The following is a 15248-nucleotide window of genomic DNA, read 5'->3' on the forward strand; positions in this document are numbered from 1 at the left end:
TGTCTGCTTCCCACCCCACGCTCTGTCTCTTGCTGCTAGAGCCCATGCTACATGCCCCTGCCACCTCCATCCGTTGGGCCAGGAGCAGCCAGAAGAGAGGCCACGGCTGCACAAGTAAGGCGACTGTCTCTGTCTGCCACCCCAGAGCCACCTGGCCCTCAGCTTTGAAGGCCTGCTGAGGCCTCACCTTGGAAGCATGCAGCAGAGTCTTGAAAGCACAGAGGCGCCAATGGCGTCCCAACTGCGAGGTGAGGAACCCGCACTGGGCTCCCCTTGGATGCAGGAGATGCTCTGAGCCGATCGCCCCAGGCGAGGCAGGAAGAGAACCTTGGCCAGGTCCCAGCCAGCCCTCCCCCAGACTCACAAGGTCGTCAGGATCCAGGAGCCCGAGTGCTACAGCCAGGAGCTGTCAGAGGAGCCGTGACCGCCAGGTGTCCTGTGCGCTGGGTGGGAACAGAGAAAGACTCCGCGTGGAAATGAAGAGGAGCCTAGTGAAGGGGCCTCAGAGAGCCAACGAGCCCGCATCACCACACAGAAATGTGCAACAGTGAGCCGCAAGGTGTGTGCAAACCTGAAACTTCTGTAACTTACAGACACCAAAGAAGGCTCATCCAGAGCAGGACAGGCCCGCCGCGGAGCCCTCGCGCCAGGCAGCAACTCCCGCGGTGCCACCTTGCTTGCCGGGCCAGAAACACAGCCCGGGGGTCCTTCTCAGCCCAGGGAGCCAGCGGCCCTGTGTTCTGTTTGGCTCAGGGGGTGCCTTAAATAGCAGTATCCATTCATAGAGAAAAGAACTGATCAGTTAGACTTCATTTACATTTTAGATGCTGCTTTGTTAAAGAAAGGAAAGGCGACCTGGGATTGGTAGTGCAGGCCTGAAATCCCAGTACTCCCATGCAGCAGGACTGCGGTTCAAGCCCAGCCCGGGCAGTTTGGTGACTTCGTGAAAACCCGTCTCAAAATTAAAAAGGGCCGGGGATGTTTACAGCTCAGTGCAGCGGCCCTGGGTTCAGTCCCCGGGACCACAAGAAAGAGACAGGAAGGACGCAAAGGAGAAGGGAGAACATAGCTGCAGAGCAGGCACAATACCTGCAAACTCACATCTGCAAAGCACTGACTGCAAACACCGCGGGGGGTGAGGTCAACAGTTAGGAAATAACTGAGTTATTTCACTCCGCGGAGGGAAAGAGCCTAACCACCCCTTGGCCACTGGGACACAGATGGCAGATAACTGTGGGACCAGGGGCTCAGCACTCTGCACTGGGGACTCGCAGCTGATTAAAACAAGGAGGTAGCACTGAGCCCACCAGGCCCCCTCGCAGGCCCCCTCCTCCTCCAAAGGCCTGGGCAGCGGGACTCCCACACGTGACCCTCACCACCGCAGAGGGGCAATGCCAAGCTCAGCCCCCTCCAACAGGGAAACTGAGCCCCGCAAAGGAGAGACTGTTTTAACAGCGTTGCTAATAACATAAAGCCCTCACAGTGACATCCAGGGCCCAAGCCCCACATGTGATGGCTCTTTCACCTCCTCCCACCCGCTCCCTGCCTCTCCTCTGTCCCTTCTCTCCCTCGCACCTTCCTCCCACCTCTGTCTCCTCCTCCCATGCAGCCTTCCCATGTCCCTGTCCCACGAGCCAGGGTGGCCGTGTGTCCATGCAGCTGCCTCGGAACAGGTCCAAGGCCCTGAGGCCCAGGCACTCCTGAGACACCCAGGGTCAGCTTCCCGCTGCTCCCAGGGTGGGGCCCCTCCTGGGCCAACCTCACGCACACCACAGAGAAGGCTGCGGTGCATGGTGCTGGACATGGCTCTTCCCACAGCGTGGCCTTGGGCCAGAAGCTTCTCACACTGAGGTCCCTCGCCTCATCTGTAAGATGCACGGGGTCCCCCAACACTGCCACCCTGTGAGCAGGTGAACAGTCGGGCCCATGACTGCTTCCGCCTGAACTCCAGGCCATTGGTTGCTGACACAGACACAGGGCCCCCAGAGGCCACAGGGACACTCGGCTGGGCAGCCAGGGGCCTCCCCCTCAGCAGCGCTGCACCAAGAGGTGATAATTCATTCCACAGCTGACATGCTCCCCCTCCAGAAGGACATCAGTGAAAGGGCATTCGGTGTCATGGGAAGGCAGAGGTCACGGTGCCTCCCTGCCCAGGCTCTCCAGGAAGCTCCGAGCATGCGGGATGTCTCCATCTGCCCCGTGGCAGCCACACTTTCTGCCCTCCCGGGTCCATTCCACTTTCTCATCTGCCAGCTTCTAGTCCTCAGCAGGTTGGCAGCTGTGAACTGCCCCGCAATCTGAAAAGGTCCCCACCGCTACACACTGAGCTCATGAGTCACGGATTCCCACCTGACCTTGGCCTTCTCAGCTGGAACCGAGGCACCTTCGGGGGGAGCACCTCCCTGCTCCCCTCTCCAGACCTGCTGCCCCAGGGACCACCAGGAATCCTGAGAAACAGTCACTGCTCTCCAAAAACCAGCAGGCAGGGCCTGCCACCTTGTGGCGGCCTCCGGTCCTGCCACAGCCCTCAAAGATCCAGCACAGAGCAGGGGCCTCTCTCTCTGAGTCCAGGGGACAGTGCCCGCCCTGCTAGGAGATGACAGGTGGGGTCTTCTGGTTTCCCCTCCTGTTTGTCTGACCCACAGCTCTGAGCCCAGGGTCAGGGGCCCTGCATGTGTGCATAGCCGAGATGGAAGGGGGCAGCAGGCTGGAACTGGGGACCTGGGGACACAGGTGGTGACCTGCGGGGAGGACTTGGCAAAGCCAGCTCACCTGTCTCTCACAGGGCCCACCTCTCAGCCTGGCCCGATGTCCCCACCTGTGAAAGGACGTCTGATGGGCCATCTCCTGGGCCTCGTCCAGCTCTGAGCTGGCCCCCACGTGGGACCATCCCAGAGCGAGGACAGCGCAGCTTAGCATGAGTGCCGCGTCCTTACCACCTGCTGCCAGGTGCCACTCCACTCGGCCCACAGGGCTGAGGCTGCGGGCAGCAGTGCCCCTGGGAGCCCACCGGGCCTCCTTGGGGTGCGGAGCGAGCGGTGCCTAAGCTCCGAGGCATCACAGAGCTGCCTCGAGCTCTGTCCCACCACCAAGCAGATTCTCTCCACACCGGGAGGCACCTGGGTCCCGGCCCGGTGACACCCTCTGCCTGCCGCGCAAAGGACCGGTGCACGGTGCTGGCACGCGGACGGGGGCTTTTCAGCTTCAGCAGCCAAACCTGCGCCCCACAGCAGAAGTCAGCGTGGAAACGGCGCTCGCTCCTGGCTCTGTGTCCTGCCTGCGCTCACATTCAGCCTCTTCATTCCCAGCAAACGCTTCTCTCCCCAGCCCTCAGCTCCAAGGGCAGGAGCTGGCAGCTCCAGGAGCAGGCGGAAGAGGCAGGGCGCTCTCTGCCGTCTCCAAGGTCACTCCAGCCCTTCCCAAAGGCTGTGTCGCCACGGCCAAATCAGCCCCCAGACACTGCCCCTGATTACCATCACCTTGGGGCTCAGGTGCAGCACAGATGACTCGGTTCCCAGTGAGGCTTCCCACCTGCCCTCCCTCTTGGAGGACACAGGACAGAGGCTGACACCACCTTCCTGCTGTGTTTAGATGGACGGATAGACAGGAAGGCGCACAGACAGGCAGCTAGACAGACGGAAAGGCAGACATGCAGACAGACAGGCAAACACAGACAGAAAGGAGACAGACAGGTGGACACCACGCTCTGACTTCTATTCCTTTTCTTCTTTTTTTTTTAACACCAAGTACATTTATTAGAGAAAAAATAAAGTGTGGAAATACCCTCATATCTGTCCTTGAGAAATTAGAAATAAGAGACAGAACAAAACCAAAAATGAATAGAAGAAAATAAAGATCAGAAGACAACCCCCTATCAAATTGCCAACATCATTTTTCATATAGATTAACATTTTGATTCTTACATTTCTGGAAAAATAGAAAAGCCTCAGAATTAGTCTAAACAACTTTGATAAAGGAACAGAATTAGAGCTCCAACCCTCCCCAAGCCCATGACTGATCCCAGAGTTACGGCAATCATGACAAAACGGCCTTGATATCAAGGTAGACAAACTCCAGAGTACCAATTTAAAGTCCCAAAATAGATATCACGTAACAGACAATTGATTTCTGGCAAAGATGCAAAAGCAATTAAGTGGAGAAAAGACTGCACCCTCAATAAATATACTGGAGCACCTGGATATCCACACGCAAAACCCCAAACCGTACGGCACATCCAGCATTTCTTAAGACAGCCGAGAGTCAACTGGAAATGGCGCGCAGTGGGTTAGAGTGAAGGCAGGTGTGGCCTGAGTCGTTGCTTAGCTAAAGGCATTTTCTCTGGGACAAAATACATGTTTTTTCTTATCATGCTAATGAAACAATATGGTGTTTATTCACGTATGACATGTTTATTTCACTGAGAAGTATGTCCTCAAGGCACATCCATTTACCTATAAAAATATCCACTTTATCATGATTTATGGCTGAATAGTATTCCATTATATAGAAATACCACATCTTTTTTGGCCCATTGCTCTGCCAATGGGCATTTAGATTGTTGCCAAGATGTGGCTGTTATTAACCATGTTGGTATAAACAGGGGTGCACATACATCATTCTGGTATGATGTTTTTCATTTGGGGAGACGGTGCCCAGAAAGGGAATAGCTTGGTCAAATGGGACCTCCAATTCTAGGTTTTTTTGAGGACTCTCCACTAATTTCCATAGTGGTTGCACCAGCCTGCACTCCCACCAACAGTGGAGAAGGGTTCCTTTCCCCCCACAGCCCCTCCAGCATTTGTTACTGGTTGATTTCTTAATACTAGCCATTCTCTCGAGTGACCGGTGCTGTTGAACATTTTTTCACATATTTATTTGCTGTTCATATTTCTTCATCTGAGAAATGCGTGTTCATCTCAGATGCTCATTTTTGGATTGGGTTTTTAAATCTGGGAGGACTGAATTTTTTGAGTTCTTTATACATTCTTGATAATAATCCTTTATCTGAGGAACGGCTGGCAAACATCTACCACGTTGTGGGTTCTGTCTTCACTTTTGTTGATGATTTCTCTTGCTGTGCAAAACTTGTCAGTAGGATGCGATCCCATTTGTTGATTCTTGTGATAAGTTCTGTGTACTCTGGGTTTTATTCATAAAGTCTTTGCCTACACCAGTGTCTTCAAGAGTTTTACCTACTCCAGCAGATTTAATGTTTCTGTTTTGATATTAAGATCTTTAATCTATTCTGATTTTAGCTTAGTATATGGTAAAAGATGTGGGTCCAGTTTTAATCTTTGACATGTGAAAAGCCAGTGTTTCCAATACCATTAATTAAAGAGGCTGTCTTTCTTCCAGGGAATATGTTTGGTACCTTTGTCAAAGGTAAGGTAGCTTAGTGTGTCTGCAGTTATTTCTGCATCTTCTAATCTATTCCATTGATCTTTAGGTCCATTTTTGCCAGTACCACACTGTTTTTACCACAGTAGCTTTATAGTATAATTTTGATTCAAGGATTGTGATGCCTCCTGTCTTGTTTTTCTTGCCGAGGATTGCCTTTGCTATTCTAGATCTCTTCTGATTCCAAATAAATTTTAGGACTGTGATATATGCTATTGGAATTTTGATTGGGATTGCATTGAATCTGTATGACAGTTTTGGAGATAGGGCCTTTTTCACCATATTGGTTCTTCCTGCCCAAAGAGCATGGATGTCTCTCCATTTTCTAATATCCTCTTCAATCTCCTTTTTCAGAGTACTGTAAGCTCTTTTACATCTTTCATTAGATTGATCCCTAAGTATTTCATTTTTTGGATGCTATTATAAAATGTATTATTTCCCTGATATCTCTCTCAGTGAGTTTGTTATTTATATGTAAGAAGGCTATTGATTTTTGAGTGTTTACAACCAGTTACACTAGTAAATTTTCTCATTAAATCTAAAAGTCTTTTTGGGGGCGTTTTTAGGGTCTTCTAAGCAGAGTATCGTGTCATCTGCAAATAATAATAATTTAGCTTCTTCCTTTCCTATCTTTGTTCCTTTTATTTTTTTTCTCTTGTCTAGTTGCTCTGGCTAAAGGTTTCAGGACTATGTTAAATAAGAATGGAGACAGTGGACATCCTTGTCTTGTTCCTGATTTTAGAATAAAATCTTTCAGTTTTTGTACATTTAGTATGATGCTGTTGGTTAGTCATAAATAGTTTTTATCAGATTGAAATAAAGACCATGTATTCCAATTTTCTGTAGGATTTTCATCATGAAAAGGTCGTGGACATTGTCAAAGCTTTTTCTGCATCTATTGAGATTATCATATGGTATTGTACTTGGCTCTGTTAATATTATGTGCTTTTTTATTTTTTTTAATTTTTATTTTAAAGGGAATAAAATTAAGCACAACAAAACAGGACATAAGAAAGCAATGTAGGGGCTGGGGATTTAGCTCAGCGGCATAAGCGCCTGCCTTGCAAGCAGGCAGTCGTGAGTTCGATCCCCGGTACTGATAAAAAAAAAAACAAAAACAGAAAGCAATGTAACAGATATAAATTTCAAAGCTAGACAACCTGAGATCTTCACTGTCTATCATATTATCCCTTGTTTTCTTCCAAATAGTTGTCCATGTCTTCGCATACAGAGAATTCATACAAAACAACATAGTATAAAACTGATCTGAACAGAATGAGGAAGATGTTTTAGGTCTCCAAAACCAGACAACAGGGAAGTCACTAGTGGCTGTCATAGAGTCTCTCATTCTCTTCAAAACAGCTATCCACACTTTCATGCATATTGGAGTCCAACAAAAAAAAAAAAAAAAAACAGGCAGTGGGGGAGGGGTTGCTTGGTTTCCTGGCGCTCCAGATCCTGGCATGGCGCAGGTCCCAGTGAACGCTGGTGACTCCTGTCCTGGCCACAGGAGCCTGCCACGCTTACAGCTGCTCACAGGGGTGGGGGGGGGTTGCTTTAAGCTGTTTCTTTCTAATGAATTGACCATTTATTTCACTGCCTAAGTTCTGAAATGGCCAACAGATCATAGAAAGACATCTCTTTAGGCTCCTGCTTGAAATCAACAACATCAGGAAGCTGCCAGCCTTAATTCAGGGCCAGAAATATTATGTATTACATTTATGGATTTATGTGTGTTGAACCATCCCTGCATCCCTGGAATGAATCCTATTTATCAGGATGTGCAATCTTGATGATTTGCTGCAATCTACACGCCAATATTGAGGATTTTTGCATCAATGTTAATTAGGGAGATTGGCCTATAATTCTCTTTCTTAGCTGGGTCTTTCTCTAGTTTGTTTTTTGGGGTTTTTATTTGTTTTTGGGTTTTTTTGTTGTTGTTGTTGTTGTTGTTGTTTTGTTTGTACTGAGGATTGAACTCACGACCTTGTGCTTGCCAGGCAGGCACTTATGCCCCTGAGCTAAATCCTCAGCTCTTCTCTAGTTTTGAATTCAGAATAATGCTTGCTTCCAGGAATGAATTTGGGAGTATCGCTTCCCTTCCCATTTCATTAGAGAGTTTGAGAAGTAATGATGTTAGGTCTTCACTAAATTCCTTGTAGAATTCAGCAGTGAATCCATGAGGGCCTGGGTTTTTCTTTGTTGATAGGTTTTTAATTATATCTTTAATTTCATTTATTGATATTGGGTTAGTTAGGATTTTTATGTCTTCTTGATTTAGCTTTAGTACTTCCTGTGTATCTAGAAATCTGTCCATTTCTTCTGCATTTTCCATCTTATTAGAATACAAGTTTTCAAAGTAGGGGAAAAGATTCTCTGGGTTTCTACAGGGTCTCTTGTAATTTCCCCCTTTTCATTCCTAATCGCATAGATCTGAGACTTTTCTTTCCTTTTTTTAATAAGGTTGATCAAGGGTTTGCCAACTTTATTTAATCTTTCAAAGAACCAACTCTTTGATTCACTGATTCTTTGTATTGTTTTTTGTCTCCAGTGTGTGAATCTCTGCTCTGATCCTTATAGTTTCCTCTTTGTAGGAGCTTTTGGCTTAGCCTGCTCTTCTTTTTTGAGAAGTTTAAGGTTCAGCATTGAGTTGTTTATATGCACTTGCTCTCTTTTCCTGTTATGGGCATTTACTGCTATAAATTTCCCTCTCTAGACTGCTTTCATTGTGTCCCACAAGTTCCGTATGTTACACTGTCATTATCATTCAACTGTAAAAACTGTCTCATTTCTTCTTTAATTTCCTCTGAGACTCACTGATTGTTCAGTAGGGTGCTGTTTAATTTCCATGTGCTGATGAAGTTCATGTGGTTTCTCTGCCATGGATTTCCAATTTCATTGCACTGTGGTCTGATAGTATGCACGGGATCATTTCAGTTCCATTACATTTACTTAAGCATGTTCTATGAACCAGTGTATGGTCTGTTTGGAGAATGTCCCGTGTGCAGGTGAGAAGAATGTGTATTCTAATATAGTAGGACAGAACATTACAGACATCGACTGAGTCCATTTGCTCAAAAGCTTGATTTAGTGCTAATATTTCATTATTGATTGTCTAGTTGATGTCTTTTTGTGACAGTGGGGTATTGAGGTCTCCCAATACAATTGTATTAAGGCTTATTTGATTTTTCATGTTCATTAAAAAATGTTTTATATAACTGGGTGCACTGATATTGCTTACATATATATTTATAATTATTATCTCTTCCTCTTGGATTGTTCTGTCAGGATGTAGTGACCTTCTTTATCTCTCTTAATCAGTCATGGCTTGAAATTCACTTTATCTGCAAATAGAATAGCAAGTTCTGCTTTTTTTCTGGATTCCTATCGCATGGAGTATTATTTTCCATCCTTTAACTTTCAGTCCATTAGTTTCTCTTTAGATTAAATGTGTTTCTTATATGCAGCATATTGTTGGAACTTGCTTCTTGATCCACTCTGCCAGTCTGTGTCTTTTGACTGGTGAATTGAGACCATTAACATCGAGGGTTGTAACTGCAAAGTGTTGGCTTAGCCTTGTCATATTATTTTCCTATTATTGGTCCCCCCCCCTTTTTTTTTCTTTTTCCCTTCTAATTGTTTGCCCCTCCTGGTGGGTTCCTTCTGTTGGGGTTCATGGAGCTGGAGCCCTTATTATCTCTTTCTGGAGTGTCCTTCAGAACATTTTGGGGTGCTGGTTTTCTGGTGGTAAATTTCCTCAGATGTTCTTTGTCATGGAAGTATCTTATTTCTCCAGCAAGTCTGAAAGATAGTTTTGTAGGGCACATCAGTCTGTATTGAAAGTTGTTTTCCTTTGGAACTTGGAGTACTTCACTCTAAGTTCTCCTTGACTTGAGTGTTTGTGCTGAGAAGTCAGCTGTGGTTCTGATGGGCTTTCCCTTATAAGTGATTTGTTTCTTTTCCCTAACAGCTTTTAAAATTCTATTCTTGTCTTGACTTTCTGGAATCTTGACTATGATGTGCATGGACAGAGTTTTTTTTATCACTGCTAATTGGAGTTCTATATGTCTCACATATTTGTATGTCAAATTCGTCTTTAGCAGGCAAGTTTTCTGTCACAATGTCTGTGAACATGTTGGTGTTTTTTTGGTTTTTTGGTTGGTTTGGTTTGTTATGGTACCAGGGATTGAACTCATGACCTCACGCTTGCTTGCCAGGCAGGCACTTATGCCACTGAGCCAAACCCCAGCCCTGTGAACGTGTTTTTAATGTCACTTGTGATATCTCCTGCTTGTTCATTGACTCCAGATAATCTGAAGTTATTCTTCTTGGCCTCATGTAGCAGCTGCTGGGTTGATTTCTCACGTCCCCTTGCTAGTTTTGAGAAATCTTTCTTTTCCTGGTCACTAACTGCAAGCCTGTCTTCAATACCGGAGATCCTGTCCTCACAGGGGCTAATCTGCTTTGAACACATTCAGTCGAGTTTTTGTTCTCCTGGATGTCTGCTTGAATCTGCTTTATGGATTCCATTTGTTTCCTATACTGAGCTTCCATAATTTGCCTCAGCTCGTCTATTTTTTTGTCTGTGTCTGCTCTGACATCACTGAGCAGGGTGTGCATTTTGATAACCGCTGTAGTTATTTGAGAGGTTACTTCTGATTTCATTTTTCCAGAGCCTCATGCAATTGCTTTGTTACCACTTTGGAACAACCTGGTAGGTTCAGCTTTTCCAGCCTTAGCGCCCCCGGGCTTGCCGCTGGTGAACTGGGGTCTGAGGTTCTGTCTTGTTTACATGTCTTCCCGTATCTCTTCAGTGGAATGTAAAACAATTACGTACAACATATTAGAGATAATATATCAGTTCTGTCCTCAAGGGCTAAGATTCAAATGGACTGAGGAGAAAACAGAAAAGTGGGGAAAGAGAAAGAGATTACAAGTAGGACAAAGGTGGAGGACAAAGATGGAGCCCCCCAACTTGGGAAACTGACGCAGAAGACTGAGGGAAAAGAGAGGTGGGAGAGAGAAATGGAAGAACAGAACAGAACCCTACCCACAAGGAGGCTCGGAACCACACTCACACTCAGAAAGAAAACAAGGAAAAACAACCTGAATAAAACAAACAAGGAAAGAAGAAAAGAAAAACAACAAAACAAAAAAGGAAAAAAACTAATCCCCCTCCAGGATTCTCTCTGGGTTCACTAGTAGACAGCCTGTTTTCCTTTTTGCTCTCTGTGGGTTCGCTTCAGACTTCAGACTCTCCCGAGGTCCAGGGGACCGCTGCGTCCCTTCCTTTCTTCCTCAGGATGGGGTATTCCCGCGGCTGCTGTGTCTCTGAGAGCCGCTTAGTACCCCACTTCTCTGCCTTTTCTCATGAGGGCACTAACCACACTCGGGGCCCCACCCTCAAGACCTCGCCGCACCCCACCAGCTCTCTAATGCAGATCCACAGGGGCGCGGGGCTTCAACAGCAAGTTTTGCCCAAATACGAAAGCAGAGCTGCCTGTGTCCTTTGCTTTTGCAGTGACCTGAGCTGCAGGAACATCCCGCCCACACCATGTCCCAGCCCAGTCAGCCAGGAGCAGCGCAGCACCCCTCTGGAAGGCAGGTGGGTGGCTCCTCTGCCCCTCGCAGCTGTGACAGGCCCTGCCTCGGCAGAGGGGGCCCGGAAGTCACCCACCTGCTCCCTGTACAACCTGAGGCTCCCTGTCCTGTCACCTCACAGGCAGAGCCCAAGGCTGGCCTCGCCCTGGTCCCCGGGACCCCCAGAACCTCACACCTCCGACCTGCCCACCTCAGGCTGGGCATCTTCTCCCAGGCCCTGGCACCTCGGCCTGCAGCGTCACTTTGCAGGAAGCCTTGAGAGGAGCCACACCTGGGCAGGTCCCACCAGCCACCAGCCTGGCTGCAGATGCTGTGGCCCAGAGCCTGGCTCGAACGGCCCACTTCGGGCTGAGCGGAGTTGCTCAGGCCCCTGGCCAGGGTGCTCTCTGTACCCTCGGGCTGGAATCACCCACCCGTCTGCAGACCCTGGAGCCCCGGCTCCTGGAGCTGCCCAGGCAGACCCAGGGCAGAGGGCAACTGTGAGGACTGGGGCGCAGCCTCTGCCCAAGGAATCACAGAAAGAAGGGAGACAGGCAGGTGCAGATCACTTGTCCCCGCACCAGGAGTGTGAGGCCCGGGGCGCGGCCTGCCCTGACTCTTCAGGGGACAGCACAGGATGCAGACATCCTCCCTCCAGGTGGGAACTTCCTGCCAGCCCCAGCAGGCACTTCCGCTAGCAAATCTCACTGACCACGCGGAGCCGCAAAGGAGGCTGGGAGGTGTGAGATTTTGCAGTGGTGGCAATTTAGCTAAACTTGATTCTGTTAGGGATAGACGAAATCGCTGTCTCTGCCTTGGGAACAGAAAGGGCAGGGGACAAGACACAGAGGACCTGGGATGTCCAGGGACAGGTTTTGCATTTTGTTTAACAGATATAAGCTGGGTGTGGTGGTGCATGCCTGTAATCCCAGCACCAGGGAGGCTGAGGCAGGAGGATCACCATAAATTTGAGGCCAGTCTGGGTTACATAATCGAGTTCGAGGCCTGCAGGCTACACTACATAGCAAGACCCTGTCTCAAAAGGGTTAAAGGCAGGCATGCCAGGGCCCAGCCAGTGTGACCAGAGGGCCCAGCCTTGTGACCAGAGGGTCAGTGTGGCTGGACACGGGGAGGGAGAAAGGAGGAGCCCAGCCGTGTAGTGCTGTGAGGCTTCCTGACCGACGGAAGCCAGGAAACTGGAAACGTGCTCTGGAAAGGTGAGCCCAGTCACAGGTAAGCCTGTCACAGGTAAGGTGTGGTGTGTGCTTGTCCCCAGCACCCCTGAGAGGCCAGTGTCCGTCCCCTTCACTGGAGACAGCCAGACGGACTCCGACATCCTGGCGTTCATCAGGGCCAGGCAGAGCATCCTACAGAGGAAAGGTGAGTGCAGCTCCCCCGGGGCTCTGCTCCGCTCGCCAGCACTGAAGGGAGGCCGTGGGGACGGAGCCGCAGTGGGGCAGAGGGCAGCGGACTGACTTCGGTCACCTCGCTGGGGTGAGGCCTCCGCTTCCCCCAGAGGTGGGGTCAGAAGCACCGAGGCAGCGCAGACGGCGGCCGGGGTGATCCAGCTGCACTCCCAGAGCCCCGTCCTCTGCCCGACACTGTCCCTCCGGCTTCTGTGGTCTCCCATCCCTGAAGACCTCGTCCAAACAGGAAGGGCCTCATGATGGCACAGTGATCTGTTGCCTGGCCAGCTAGAAAGCCCCTCTCCGCCAGAGCGTGGGTCCTGCCACCCAAAGACCAGCCTGTGACACCGTATCAGTCACGGAGGAAGCAAGGAAGAGAGACCTTTCGTGGCCCCCGTCTTGTACGGCCCATCACCTCCCCTCAATAGCTGACTGTCTGACCCGAGTGCTCGGGGAAGAAGTGGACTTCAGATCGCAGAGCTGAATCCTGGGGTGCGGTCTGAGGTTCAGACAGTGGGGATCAAGTGTGGGGGGAGCACAACCTCAGAACGGACCTCCATCATCCTCATGGATAGCAGCCTGCCCTGGGGAACTCCAGCCCCTGCCTCTTCTCTCCGACAGCTTGACTTGTCTCAGTTTCCTGGTCTCAAAGGGGAAGGAGGGAAAGCTGGATTTGGGGAACTCCAAGTCCCCGTTATGCCCCAATACCAGATGACCCATAGCAGGCCCTGAATGGCATTGAACGGGCAGTCAAGGAACACTGGATTTATTATAAGGGCACAGTGCAGGTGGGGGCATCTCCACAGAAGACGGCCTGCCGTACACCACAGCCCGATAGCAACAATGGAGCAGCCCTAGCAGAGAAAGCCGAAGCACAACGCCCCAGTGACTGGAGGGAGGCGGAGAGTGAGGGAGCAAGGGCCAGATCCCAGCAGCTGCTTGGGCACGGTGTGGCAGTGGGCACCTGCAGAGAAGGTGACAGAGGTGACAGGTTCTGCTTGTGCTTCAGGAAGCTTGCTGTGGCCATCAAGGTGTAGATGGCCCGGACCAAGAGCAGACCAGTGTCAGGCGATGGCTGGGAAAGGACCAGGGAGGGCAGCAAGGGAAAAACCAGAGCCGAGGCACCTCCCGGGAGGCGGATGTGAGCTGCTGAGAGGATACGGGGCCTCTCAGGACCTGAGAAAGCCAAGGAGGAGCAGCGTTGTGGGCCAATAGACTGAGAGCCCGAGAAGGAACTAGTCCTGGCTCCCGGAAGCTCCAGTCTTGTGCAAGGGCCCAGGTCCTGGGGCCCCTGAGTCGGTGCTGTGGGGTTGGAGTCTGTCCCAGCTCTGGCACCACCCTCCTCCCCATCCGCAGTGCCCACTACCCTGGCCCAGGCTGCCTGTCACCAGACCTCAGAGTGATGGGCGGCCACACAGCCAGGGTCCCCAGTTCTGTCCCTACTGTCGCACAGTCACACCAAAGGTTGACAGCTGCCCTGGCTAGAACTCAAAGAGCCTGGTTCTCAGGGTCAATCCGCCAGAGACCCCCTCCTCCCAGTCCAGGCCAGTGGGGAGCCCCCTCTTCCCCCCCCCCCAGTGTAATTAAGCCCTGCGGTAGAAATCAAGAAGGCTCTCGGGAGACGGTGCCGGGGCGTCCGTGCCAGCCGGCTGGTAGCACACACAAATGCCCCGTTTCCCCGAGAAAGGAGACATGCAAAGAGCAAAGGATGCAGCGCCTGGGGCCGGGGGCTCCTGGGAGACAGGACACAGGCCCGAGGGCATAGCCAGCAGCCTGCCCTCCTGGCCCGCATCCCACAGGCACAGCCTGACAGCACCCATCTCCTTGCAGGCCTGGGAAGCAACTGAACCCAGGGAGAGTCTGGCCACGGCCGTTGCAGGAGTCAGAGCCCATGCCCCATCCCTTCCCTCACTTGAGACTTCACTCAAGACTTTGGATGCGACTCGGGTGCTGGGAGCAGCTGTGAATCTGAATGCTGAGGAGGAGGAGGCCGAGGCTCTTTCGGGATGGTGCCCTGCAGCCTGGGAGGCTGAGCCAGTAGTGCCCTCCATCTCTCCTGTGCTTGCTCGAGCTGCTGGCCACCCCGGGCAATGCCAGGGAGCCGGGGTGGGAGGAAGGGCTTCAGCTCACTGTGGTGGTGCTGGTTCACACAGCCTCAGGATGCGATTCGGGTGATAATCAGCGACCGTCAGCCACTAACCTCACACTGCCCGCCACCCCCCTGGGGAAGGCAGGGCATCAGAGCCTGTTCAGACAGGGAAGCATGGAGCACTGAGAGGCCAAGCTCGATCTCCCAGCCCAGCCTCCACCATCCCTCGCCTGGCCTGGGTGGTCTGGGCTGCAGCAGCTCTGAGCCTGCCGTGTCCCCAGAAGCCAGGCTCCCTACAGCATCTTGGGACACCGCAGCAGCAGGGGACCGCAGGGAGCTCCCAACAGCTCTGCAGAAACAGGCAGCATGGCACCTCGGGCCTCAGGCTCTGCAGGGCAGGATCCCGGAGTCTCCATCCCCACAGGGAACAGCGCTGCCCATGGTGCCATCTCAGGGAGCCTCTCAACCCACAGGCACCAGCTCGGGGAGTCAGGGACTCAGGTCCAGGCGGTGGACACTGAACCTCCAGGGGGCCCTGAGCAACCGCTTCGGGCATCAAGGCATTGGGGGTCCCCAGCGGCAGTTGGAATATGGCATGGAGGGTGGAGATTGTGACCCTGGACACGAGGGCAGCTGAATAAAAGCACCCGTGCTGAGCTCCCAGCATCCACCCTGAAACACAGAACCTGGTGGCCGCAGAGGCAGAGCTGAGAGCGTGGAGAGTGCAGGGTGAGAGGATCGAGCAGGAGGATCAAAGCTGGGTGGGCCGGCAAGCT

General features: G+C 51.1%; 1 protein-coding gene and 1 non-coding gene across 4 annotated transcripts in view; one reads left to right on the top strand and one right to left on the bottom strand.

The window, feature by feature from the left end:
- Kif6 (kinesin family member 6) overlaps positions 1-15128 on the top strand; it is a 301789-nt gene extending 286661 nt beyond the window's left edge. For 2 of the 3 annotated variants that reach the window (XM_063238936.1, XM_003473663.5), the window contains 3 exons: positions 10919-11002; positions 12254-12357; positions 14214-15128. In XM_063238936.1, the coding sequence (XP_063095006.1) occupies positions 10919-11002; positions 12254-12357; positions 14214-14230 (205 nt within the window). In that variant the 3' untranslated portion in view covers positions 14231-15128. Of the gene's footprint in view, positions 1-39; positions 5876-10918; positions 11003-12253; positions 12358-14213 lie in introns of those variants that run through there. The other variant, XM_013156868.3, reaches the window with a different exon arrangement.
- LOC111757977 (small nucleolar RNA SNORA2/SNORA34 family) lies at positions 6958-7098 on the bottom strand. Its single transcript, XR_002792230.1, has one exon. It is a non-coding gene; the product is annotated as a small nucleolar RNA SNORA2/SNORA34 family (small nucleolar RNA).
- Positions 15129-15248: the final 120 nt, after the last annotated feature.

This window comes from Cavia porcellus, unplaced genomic scaffold, assembly GCF_034190915.1.
Source record: "Cavia porcellus strain 051 isolate PalLab524CR breed Dunkin Hartley unplaced genomic scaffold, mCavPor4.1 scaffold_28, whole genome shotgun sequence".
Classification (NCBI taxonomy): domain Eukaryota; kingdom Metazoa; phylum Chordata; class Mammalia; order Rodentia; family Caviidae; genus Cavia; species Cavia porcellus.